The following is a 13,079-nucleotide window of genomic DNA, read 5'->3' on the forward strand; positions in this document are numbered from 1 at the left end:
CATTCCCGCATAATTTTACACAATAACCGTCACAAATGCTGCAGCATTCATGCCTGCTTTTCAGAATAGCAGTTCCAACCTCACTGTGTGTGTGTGTGTTTGTGTGTGTGTGAGAGTGACCGTGTGCATGAATGCAAGACGGCCTGCAATGTGATGAATATAACAAGGAATCCAAAAATGTGTTATTCACCTTTTTTGCTTAATTTCTATGGATATTCCTTCCCCAAAAACATTCCAAACCACCTTCACACTAATGGGCAATTTAGCGTCTGCAGTTAGCCTGCATTTTTCCACAGTGGCCATCTTAAAATGATCTGAAAGTCAGGTAAACCTCCATGAGCCTGCCCCCCCCCCCACCCTGTTCTTTGAAGCTGATTTATTTAAAAAACAAAAGGGAAGTGAGTAGCTGTGCATGTTCGAACTGCTCTTCACACAAAGCGTTTGATTCCATTTTGTTGTAAACTTCGAGCCATTTTGCTTTATAGTGTAAAATCTTGACCTTGTTCAGATAAAGCATCCTGCTGAGAAGCTTTTCAAAGCTGACGTATCAATGCACTTGCCTTTTATACAACGTGGATTGTTGCACTTAAGAAACAAGCACACCCGCTGTGTTTACGGGCCAAAAATATATTAGAGCCAATTTTTCACAGATTGACTTGATTTGACAGATAATAACTACACATACTGTTGAGACCAGGAGAGGAAAATCCTTGAAGGTGACAAAGAGCGAGAGGAAGGAATGCGGAGGAAGATGGGAAAAGTTTTGGGAGGCTTTGGGGAAAGTCAGTCAATGAGCATATTGAGAATTGAGTTTAGACAATGGGAGGAGCGGTAGTTAAAATAGTGTATTGTGGAATACATTTGTCATAGTTTCTGAATATTGGTTTGAAGTGGATTTTTGGATTGAAATACATAGTTTGTGATTATTGAAGTCTGTTGAAAGATGGTACAAGCAAGCACTGAACACATCTCGTAACAGTAATGTTTGCCCAGAGAGCAGCGCTAACATGTTGGTGTACTGGCTGGCCCACCAATATGAGATACTCTACTTTAGGCACAGGCAACATTAGCTACTAATAGATTTAACACTTTATTAACACGAACAACAGCCTTCACCCTCAGACTTATTTTTTTTAACATATCGCTGGTTTGGGTCCATTTTAGAAGTCATTTTGCATTTTTCAACCAAGTTATGCTCAAATGTGGCCACTGCAACATGCATACTGTATATGACATTCATTTCATTGGCCGAAGACGTATTGTCTAGCACTGTTTTTTTTTTTTTTTTTTTTTTTGCTTTCTCGATTTATGGTTTGCAGAAGTTTTTTTTTTTTTTTTTTTTAAATTGCCAGTTGTAATCAAGAAAGACAGGACTATAAACTTTACATTGTGTTTTTCTGTTTGGCTTCTCCTAGATCCTTGTCAACTCTGTTTCCCAGCCGGCTTTGCTGTATGAAAACATCCTTGTGAGCGACGGGAACGCCATCCTGAAAGATTTGCTCTTCAGCCCAGATCACCAGTACTTGTACACTCTCACTGATCAACAGGTAAAGTTTAAACATACAGTACACACACACACACACACACACGCCGAAATAATCGACAGTCACCCGAGGTTATCATTAGTCAGCGTACGGTTGCCACTGACAACAGAGAGGAAGCCATGAGTAAATATCAATGGACATTTATCTGCCCAGTGGTGCATAGGATACAGGGATGTGCACATGTTCATAAACAGTGTCAAACATGCAGCGTACACACATTTTCAGAACGGCAAATAGAAGGAAGAAATAGTTAAAATCATCTACCAGGAAGCAAGCAGTGAAGCTAATTATGGAACCATAATGTTAGAAACAGTGCAGCAATATGCATTTAATAGCGGCCCTTTCAAGCATGCCACATACACATACTGCACCTACACATTGTCACTGGGGCATATTAATAAATATCATTAATATTAGCCATAAAGCCATCACCCAAATACCTTGAAGTACCAACAGGACCCGAAAAAAAGAACAATGCATGTTAGTACATATTCAAACAAGCCAGGAACAATTAAGGCTTAATGTTTTACAATTTGTTTATATTTCTTATCAGCTGTGTTTGGGAATTATTGTCCAATTTCAAAGCATTTACCCAATTGATTAGGATACTTGAAATAGTTTATTGTTTGTCTGTTTTCCGCTTGTTATGTTCAGTACTGATATCCTCACTGCTGTTTAGAGCTGGGAGATATGTCTTTAATATAAAATCACAGTCTTTTTCTATAAAAATCCAATTTCTGATTCGAATTGATTATTTTCTCCCTCGGTAGAAAAGAACAATGACAGTGAGATTATTCAAAACGAGTGTTACCTTTTGTTTCCCCCCCCCCTTCTAGGATTTCCTTTATTTCTCCTGATACCAAACAAGCGTTGAAATATATTTTTTTAACTTCCACAGAAATGATTTTAGAATTGTGTTTTTTTTCCCCTTACAGATAATGTGAAAATAAGTACTTCCTCTTGGAAATAAAATTCCCCATTTCCCATGTATGTGGACATGATTAATAATAAATTAAGATTGAACATTTCCTCCAGTTTAATAAACGGTAACAGCCGTCAGACTGCAAGGCTCAGCTCATCCGTGTTTGTTGTTATTAGAGTAAAGACGCACCCACTCCAGCTTCTTGAGTTTCTTTTCTCAAGTACAGTTGTATAGGTGAGACGAGGCAACCTCCGCAAAATACTTGGCTCGGAAGCACATACCTTGAGCCAAAAGTTCCCCAAATATCAATAAATCACTGTTTTTCTAACGTATAACTGTGCATCAGATCTTTGGCAATGTTCAGCGTGATCGACTCAGCAATTGCTGCTTTCTTGTCATTTGGAAACCAATGGGAAAATGATTCAGCTCATGTTGTCTGCGTCTTAGAGAATTCAACTCACTAGTAGCTTTCTTGAAAAATAGCAGGGTGTGAAAAAGCGCCATGTTGTTCGTGTAAGCAGTGGACGTCAGCAGGGACGCACTACGTATGCTGCCAAAAAATTCGACAAAAACAAAAAAAATCTCCCGACAAATTCGACACTCGAATTGTAGTACTCATTCAATTCAATGAATCCCCAAGCCCGAGTGCTATTCAGTGATCCAGTCATCGGGACAGCACCCTGACAAAAAATCTCGTCCTACTCTCCATCTGTTACACAATCACAGAAACATAAAATGTCTTGTCAATGCCACTAGAAGCAGATTCTGCAGAGGCGGTTGTCATTAAGGCTTTGCATCTTTGCCTTTGACAGTCAACGTGTAGATAGTCATTTTAATTGCGTTTTTAATGATGAGCCAACACTTTGGGGCCGAGCTGAAAATACAAAGGTCGCCTTCACTTCGAAACGGTGGAGAATTTCTCCCATTAAGAATTTCCTGGAGGTGTTTTTAAATCATCATATGTCATGACAGTCATGTCATTTTTATTAAAAAATGCATGTCACTGAGTGCAACCAAAAAGGCATTCAGATGTTTTATGAGATGCGGACAAATACGTGTTGAGAATGGCATCGTGCTGTTTGCAGAACAAAACGTGAGGCCAAATTCACGTAAATACTTTATGATCTTTGCTCCGTCGTACTTCACCGTCAATGTCGCAATAATCAGATCGTTTTTGAAGAACGACGTATTTTTTCGCAGTGACTTTCCCGACGTGTGAGCGAAGGGCTGCTGTAGAAACACAAACGAGCAGAGGATTATCATCGCTACGTCGCACGTGGATTCGTTAAGAGTGACCCATTCCCTTGCTCTACTTTTCAACCTCTTCTCATTTCTTACCTGCAAGACTCTTATCTCATACCAGCTAATGACCGTGCTGTGATAACCTTCAATGAGACGTTCCCGGCACATAGACAGAACTGCCTCATGAGTGCCGTGTAATTTACCGAAGATTAGACATAATTGACTTCCGTGTGTCTGGATGAGCGCAGAGAAGAAGTCTAGTGTAATTGATACAAATGGACAATGTTGGCCTGACTGGGGAATTAGGCCTGTCCGTCACGGGAGAGAGAGGCGAAAGCAGTTGAAGAGAGGCTTAGACTGTGCCCAAGAGGAGGTGCACGAATACATATCGTCGCTGTGAGGCGGAATCCTCGTATCTACCAAAGCCACTACTTTTCAGGAGAAAACAAACAAACAAACAAACAAACACAAAAAAGCCTTCTTGCTTGTGTTCCCATATATGGCTTTGTTCAATTTGGTATTCTACCATATATCGCTATCATACACCATTGCACGCTCACGTCAACTCCTCGTCACCCAAAAATTATGTTCAATCGCTAATTTAATATGCTCAAAAAAAAAAGTCAATTTAATATGTAGTCATTGATTTAAATGGTGCAAACGCAACGCTGGGACCCCGACCAGAAGAAAAGGCTTTAATATGTGACGAAAGCAGACGTCATCGTCCCAGACTCTTTTTCAATGATCCGGAGCTATGAGCGATGCAATAAATACAATAATGAGCCGGCTAACCCTGTGTATTAAGGCGCATATTAATATGCATGTAAACTTACCTCCAAGGCTGACAAGCGCCCTTCTGCGACAGAGCATGAGTGTTTGATTTTAACAAAATAAGCCTCCTCAACTGCACCTAACATGACTAATTAAAATTTTAATGATGTTTTTTTTTTTTTATTGTTAAAAAAAATCATCCGGACTATTCCATTAGCCGAATGTTACGCTGCATGGCTTCCGCAGTACAAGGAAATCGGCGGAGTTTCACAACACTTCTCAGACATTTTGAGCATTCATGAGTGGCAATGGATTTGTTCTCAAGCACCACTTTAAATTGGTTCATATTGCATAACAATAACAGGCAAATTGGGAACAGGCAAATAATATGAAATGTACCGTATTTGGACATACGGGACTTCTGCCCGGCAGCGAAGATGTACAAAGAGGAGGCTAAGAACGTGACATTCAGGAATGTCTGATGCAAAGCAAGCCTCCGAAGATGTTTTGATATGAATCATAAAAACAACACAAATACTTGTTGTTATAATTAAAGACACGGCCAGATAAAACAACACTTTTCACACTCTAATTTTCATTAGCAATAACAACACAATTAGGACCAAAACAATTTACAAAGAAATTAGTTTTCAATTATTAAAGCCAAGTGTTTTATTTTTCGATGAGCACCGATATGCCGTGCTCCATTTGTGTGAGCGTTTGCGCTGCGACTTTCGGACAAGACGGGATAAAAACCACAATGCTTGCATGGAAAGAAGGACCGCAGTGATGCTGTCATGTAAGAGTCAATTTGCGTAAGTGGGAAGCGCCGTCTCCATATGCACGTGTGTGCCTCCTCAATCCTTTCGAGGAGAGACAGAGTAAACGAGATCTCCTCGGGAAGCACACAATTCCAGTTCCAACTAAAGCTCGAACAGCGACCATATTGGCAACCTTTCTCACATCTGACAGAAAAAGAGTGCGATCAAGGTGCAACAATATAATTGGTTTGTGGGATTTGCCTTGTTTCCTTTTGTAGCTCTTCTTGCGTCATTTCTTGATTTTGTTCTGGGTCGACACTTGAGTTTAGGCAGAAGTGCTCTTGTAGTAGGGGCTTCAGACAGCATAAGGTCTCACTCTCCAACTTAATACATTCAACATGAAAGGGGACCAGAAGCCTCTCTGGTCTGCTGATTTGGAGCGTTGTCTGTGCCTGAGGCTTTTGGAGGGCAGTTTTGAATAATTTGTCCTCGTTCGACGATGCTGACCAAGCCCATTGGTGTCAACAATATTTCGCTTTCTCAAGCCAAACACATCCAAAGGCAAACAAATATTTACTCTGGAAAAAAAAGGAACTTCCTATTGCTGTCTGAGGGTAGTTCCGCTTGAAGTATCAGACTGACGCGACCCGACCGTGTCCAACTTACTGCAGCCACAGTTAAACATTTCTTTTAATTGTTTTGTCCTCTCCAGAGCCTTGATTTACAACCTTGCAGACAGGAGTCATGGAACAAATTCAACTCTCCAATATGCGACTTCAAGCTGCACAATATTAAGTCCAAATCTTCGACATTTGCGTTCCGCCCGCCATTTTATAGCCTCTATAGCACACACTCAAGTGTGAGCGCGAGCCCGTTATTATTATTATTATTATTATTATTATTATTATTGGCACCTTGACCATCCACAAAGCTTGCACATTTTGGAATATATAAAAAAAGATAACACAACTGTGGCTTTTGCTCTCTATTTTCCCCGCTGTTGAAGATTAAAATATTTGGCCATATTAAAATGCAGATTTCAATCATTTATACTCCACTGTAAAACTTGTATCTGGCCTGAGATCAAATAAATAGAGCAGGAGCCGGAATGGCAATGTCACTGGTACAGATGGTGATTTTGGCCTTATTTACGCAAACAAAGGACTATTTGATATTTGTCTCTCTTATCACTCTCTACAAATCATAGTGTATGCACATGGATCATGCAAGTGTCTGCCAAAAACTCCTGTTTTATCACTTTTTTTTTTTTTTTACTGTTGTATTCTGCCAAAAATCACCTCTACATTATACGTTTCACTTTAGTAGAAGTTCAATCATTTATAATAAACACAATGACCTAGCATCAAAGTCATTGCGTCAATTCACAAGTGATGCCATTTTGTGCGGTTAATTTGTCAGCTTTGTGATTGGATTCACATCCCTAATATACTGGAGAAATAGGCAAACCTAATCCTAAAAACAGAACCTCACTTTAGAGGAATATCTTTCTGTAAAATTTTGCTGGTGTCTTATAGTGTTTCCACTGTACTTCACTACAGTGATAACAGATAGAAATAGGTCCTTTCGATCTTGCCTACAACCGCAAAAGTGAGTGTTTATAGTGTCTCGACGTGCACTTACGGAAGCGCTGTATATACGATCATCTTTTTTGTCTCCTCCTCCCAGCCGGCCTCTCTCCATGTTGAATAATAGAAATGCCAAGTGATGAGAGCTCAAACATAAAAAAGCCCATTTCCCAGCTTGACAGAGCAATTTACCTTTCCCCATATTCACTCGCTCACATAATTAAAAGTGTTGGATTGGACTATCTTTGTCCCAGAGGTGACTCTCGTCCCCTACACTGGCACGCACACGCGCACACACACACACACACACACGCAAGTAAGATAACATAAGAGTGTCTGCTTTGTGACCAAGAGCGTCTTTTTGATTAGCTAATGCAAGATTTACATTTGGCTATCTTTGTCTCACACACATACTTACACACACATTCACACACAGACTCCCCATGCTCCAACATTGTTTATTGCTTATTGCAGTAAATTCAGTGACATCACATTCTGTATTTTTCAGCTCATAAAAAAATGAACAATGGCTTAAGTCAATTTTACCACTCCAGTTATTTTACCATTACATGTTCCAATTGTCCCGATCTAACAAAATAGAAAAATACATTTTTCGTCATGTCATCATCGCTCTCAGTAGTCAATGTCGCTGATGCAGGAATGTTTCCTCAGACTCCCTGCGTGCTTCCATCAATGACATCATCCAATTTTTCTCATGGACATGACAGCTTGCAATGTATTGATTTCTACGGTAAATTACCCTCTTCTCATGTAATCAGCAGTCATGATTCTACTCAATGTGTCCTCATGGAAAAATTGGAAAAAAAAAAAAAGATGCTATATTACTTGCATAACAGCCATTTTCATCAACTTGCGTACCACTGCACATTACATAGATAGAGTCCTGAATTTACAATTAAGGAATCCACGCAGTTTCTAAAAAAAAGGACTACGCAGCCAAAGTTAACTAATTAACACAAAGGGAAAGATCATGCCTCTTTTCTTGTAAAACAGATTCACGAGGTGACCTCTTGGCAGCTAATGGCGTCACCTTTTTCCTCTGCGGGGACGCTCAGACAGTGACATAATGGGCTGATGATGCACCTTCGTCTATCGATTTGACTAGCCTTCAGAAACACGGAGGCGTGCAGTACTGCACAGTGGAGAAATGCTGCGCCTGGCACTACATTAGACAAGCTTCATAGTCAATTCACTCAGCATTTACTGCGCTTAAGTGTCAGCGGGGAAAACTGCACCAAATCGGCGTTTTTGCTGTTTTGTCAACTTTGAAGTTGTCTAGACAGACAGTAATATTATTTAGAAAATGTCTTCTCACATGCAGTCGTGTCCCTCAAGGCTGCTTCTAGTTTGCGGTGACTACATTATCTAAACCTGATTTTCATCTTGCTGCATTAACCAAGATGAATAGCGTCCAGGAAGTGACAACAAAACAGTGCCAAATAGTTTCTCGCTTCACATGTTTCAAGTGACACAATTCAGATTTATTGCTCCTCTGTGGTGCAATGATGAACAACACATGCAATCAGACATCTTCAGGTGGGAATCAGGCCAGCTCCAAATGTTTCCTCAGACTCCCAATGTGGATCTGGCCTGACACAAATCTGATTTGTGTATGAATATCAGCCAAATGGACTCCAGTGTTAATGGAGAGACTAGATCCACTTTGTCAATGCAATCCACGTATCCCTGCTCAAGCTGCTGCCCCCGCGACCAGGCCCTGGATCAGCAGAAGAAAATGGATAGATGGACAGACACACAGACGTGTATAGACCACTAAATAAAGAGGACGTCCAACGGCGCATAGTGAAGTGTCGAGGTTTCCAGCATTTAAACCATTTAGTCAGTACAGGCCAACTAAACTATATGCAATCATGTTTAATATTCTATTTTCATTTATTATTGTGTTGTTCTGTTTGTCGGTGGACACTTGTGCACATGCAGGTTCAAACGTTTGCTATGCGTGATACTTTTCAAGTTTTCAGTCAACATTTTGGGTTCGTATCATGGTGCACACTTCACTTCTGTGCAAACGCTTGTAAACTGCGGTTGCTGCACTGTATGTCGGGTAAAGTCGAGAGAGAGAGAGAGAGAGCGAGAGAGAGAGTGAACGAGAGCTGATCAGAATTTGATTTGTGAGACTGAGAGAGCAAGATGTCTTCATGGAGTTGAGAGCAATGACATGACTCGGATAGGAACAAGAAAATGTGCTGGTGTGTGAGTAAAAGAAGCAGATAAATAACACTGACATTGAGTAATTGTATTGTTTTATATACTTAATAATACAGTAGAATTGATATTATTCCTGCCAAGCAAAGGGGGTTTATTGGATTTGGTCACAATCTGCTACGTCTGTAGAGGATTTGTTTTCAAATGCTTTTCAGGTGGCAATTTTTCTTCACTATTTCTAGCATTATTGTTCTAACAATTAGCATCTTATAGCCTAGTTCTATTTCATGTACGGTAAAACTAAAACTCCCAAACATTTCCAACCGTGGTGTGTGGACGAAACTAATACCTGATTAGATGTCGGCTAGTGATGGAATAATAATGGAGAGATCCTCTAGTCACGAGGCAGCCATTTCTTGTGTGTCGACCTCCAACAACGTTGTCTCTGCCTTGTCTACTTTTGATCTACGGCTTCATTTACTGTGTTTTTCTGTGTAACCGGACAAATACAAGACAGATGGTAGGAGAACAAAAAGCCAAAGGAAGAGGGGATGAGAAGAAATTGCATTGAATAAAGGAGACTAACAATTGGGGAAACTCATTCAGATCTATTATGTTATCGATTGTGTTTATCAGGCACGTTTACTTTGATGTTTAGAATGACACTAGCACACCTATAAGAATGAGGCAATGATGTTTTCCAGCCAGTTAGCAAAGAAATAGAATGACACATTTAGGCTGAGAAGTGCAAAGTATTAATGTGATTAGGGTTGGGGTGTCATTGTAAAACTCAAAGTATTCAATTATTGCCCCTTACACTTCTGAAGATCCAGAAGAACCTTCCTAAAAGTGTAATGACTTTACAAATTCAACTTCTTCAAATGTTTTACCCATCCAACCCATTTTGATTTTCTCTATATACTGTAGTTATTTAGAGGTTGAATATTCAATTTTTAAAATGCTAGCAAGATTTGAATCTCGCCTTACTTGAGTCCCCGCCCCGAACCCTGCCCCTGCCCCTGGCTGCTCAATGAAACGCCGCCAGCTCACGCAACGAAAAGAACCAGAAAGACAGCGGCTCGTCGCGATAGGCCGGCCGCCTCAGAGTGCTCAAGGAAGGGACCTGCGTCCCGCTTGCCTGGGCTCACCTCACATATGTTGCCAGTATGATGTATTTTTGGAATATGCAACCAATTCAAAATTTAGGAGAGATGATCAACTTACCCGACGACTCGGGGAGAATGGTGATGTGATGTAAGTGATGGTTTTTGCAAGCTCACGCAGCCCCGGAGAATCTGTGTATTGGACACCGTCCACCGTTATAGTTGCATATATTTACCCTTGATTTGAAGTAGAGAGCTGTCAATTCCTTCTTTTTAACTTAAGTTAAATATTCCGGCCAAGAAACTACGGTATAGACTCCTTTTGAGAAAGGCTGCTGTGCCTCCCGACGAGGTTTGTGAGCACGAGTTGCACTATTGACATCTCGTTGGTCACGCCTCCTATGTCTCCACCCGCTGATTGGCTATTCTTGTCCTGCCTTGCCCAGTTGTACAATAACAATGAAAATTACATTTGAGGCATTAAATGGGGCCAGCGAGGAATGATTTCACGAAAGATCATTTTGATAATATTCTGCTGTCACTTCATAGGTTTTGGTTTTTTTTAAACTGCAAATTCTAGCTTTAAATGCATTTTCCCCAGCTGCACTTGACACATAATGTAATTTTACGCAAAAGTTGTTTGTAAAAGCATAGATTGTATTATTTAATGGTATTTTTCAGTGAAATCAGTGTCTCTCCCAAATAAACGCTTCACCTAAATAGTTGCCTGGTCTCACACGCACATATGGTTGTCTAAATGAACGTACCAGCCACTTAAATGAGGAAATACAATTGACTGTTTATACTTGCTTTTCCGCATGAAAAAAGAAAAAAGAAAAAAAAAAACAGTCCTACAGTCCATTGTGTTTTTGTTCGTCTGGAAGTCTTGGTGTTGGAGTTACCTCAAAGTAGCCATGCATCAGTTTGCTCTTGGGCAGATGGGCCAATTATAGTTTGGCCTCCAACTGGACAGCACGGGCCACACATGCGGACTGAGTCCTTAAACACATCAGGTTTCTCTCACGTGTCTCTGCCCATCCATCCATGAGTGCATCTATCCATTGCTCCTCCCCTTGCTCTCATCTACCACTACAACAATTACTTCCCAATGATAACCCAAACAAGGGAGGCTCATCTGAAGCTGTTTTGTATTTTAAATTATTATGCCAAAATCTCAAGCTGCTGCAGGATGCTTGTAGCACCAGTCATTGTCTATAGCCACATCTACGTGATTTTCTAATGCTCATTTTCTTTCCACTCCCCTTCTTCCGCTATCCACAAATGAATGTCTTTGCTGTAGCAAATAGGCCTGGGATGGAAATGCCATATTTGATTCAACAATGGTGGATCATATTTACTGTGTAAGACAAAAGGCTCGCGCGTTTCCATCCCATTATGTGTTTTCTCAAACTCAATGAAAGAACCATTTCATCATCGACCACCCAGTCACTAAACCTCATTGTATTCCATTCGCTTTCTGTAGCTATTGTGCTTGAATGTGACGTGTTTTTTCTTTTTTTTTTTTTTATTCTCTCTCCTCCCTCCATCAGACTGTAATACTAACATGGTATTTGTCCAGGCGTGAAGTAATGACAGTAATCTGGTGCCATTTGGTGTACTGTGAAAAGGGACATGTTGGTAATGGTTGTATTATAATAGTTATCAGGCGCGGGTCACTACGAATCTGCTGTAAGCTATTGTGTTCACACTGTTCAGTCTGAGAATGAAGAGAGAGATGCATTAGTGGCATTTATTTGAGATTTGTGTTGTTTGTGTGAAAGCTGTCAATGGGGGTTATTTGAAATAGTATTTGGAAAATCTACCATTTGTTTGTCACAAAATGTCTTTTTTTGCTTCAATTTCTTGTTTAAGATGTGAAAGAAATGAAATAATGTTATGGCAAATCGCAGATTTAAAAAGTACTATACTGTAGCTTTGCTTTCATCGATTGTAGTTTGCAGAATTCTAGTCGTATTAACCTTTAATTCTAGGCATTCTGGTTTTGTAGTTGGGTTTGAAAATTATACTGACACCTATATTTACAGAACACTTTATTAGATTCACTTGCACAATCTAATAAAATCCTGAATACGAGTTTTATCAAGATATGTGCATTATTGTGGCTATGGTCTTGAACTGCACTGCATCTTCCCGATGTACAGTATGCGTTACTTAAAAAATAAAGAATATAAGAACCAGGTCGGAATAAACACATTGTTAGATTATTATCTCTGATATGGATTTGTTTTACTTGATCTTTTTTTTTTTTAAATAGCTCCCATAGTTGATCACATTATAGTGTGTGGTTGTACCTAATCGTAGCGTGATATGACTAACATCATTATTAAAGTACAGAGAAATCTGGAGCGAATGCGATATTGTATTAGTAAGTATTCAATGCCATAACATACCTTCCTCATTTAAGTGTCATTGCCATAGCTTATCTTTCTTATGTGTTTTAGGTATACATTTTTATCTTGGGGAAAAAAAACAACAACCCTCATGCATATGCAATATGTTATTTAAGGATCTTAAATTGCTTGATGTGCCTGTAATATATTTCGAATAGGGCTCAAATGTTGGACCATTGGTAGTATAGTGGTTCACAATGCTCACATTCATGTGGCAAATGTGGGATCAATTCCCACCAAGGTGCCAAGGCTTTCATCTGATATTGCTCATAAAACAATCAACTAACTAACAAAGCAATGGGCGATAGTTGACAGCTTATAGAATTAAACAGTAGAAAAGCCCGGCTGCCACCAGCTTGAGCAACTGCCTAGTCTCCAATAAAAACAAAACTCTAGTTCAAACTGCTTTATAGCACTCAAAATCTGGATGCAAATCCTGGCACTCGCTCATCCACTCACTGCCATGCAGCGTAAGACTGTGTAGTTATTTAGCTGCAATAGGAACGAGGCAGTTTAACATGCCCTTATGGGACCTTGCTCTGCGCATGTTGG

General features: G+C 39.9%; 1 protein-coding gene across 5 annotated transcripts in view; it reads left to right on the forward strand.

Moving 5' to 3' along the window:
- The window catches only part of LOC133475469 (plexin-A1-like), a 231,610-nt gene that overhangs the window by 117,846 nt on the left and 100,685 nt on the right, over positions 1 to 13,079 (forward strand). For all 5 annotated transcript variants that reach the window (XM_061768359.1, XM_061768375.1, XM_061768394.1 and 2 more), the window contains one exon: positions 1,416 to 1,547. In XM_061768359.1, the coding sequence (XP_061624343.1) occupies positions 1,416 to 1,547 (132 nt within the window). The remainder of the gene's footprint in view (positions 1 to 1,415; positions 1,548 to 13,079) is intronic.

Source organism: Phyllopteryx taeniolatus, chromosome 1, assembly GCF_024500385.1.
Source record: "Phyllopteryx taeniolatus isolate TA_2022b chromosome 1, UOR_Ptae_1.2, whole genome shotgun sequence".
Taxonomy (NCBI): domain Eukaryota; kingdom Metazoa; phylum Chordata; class Actinopteri; order Syngnathiformes; family Syngnathidae; genus Phyllopteryx; species Phyllopteryx taeniolatus.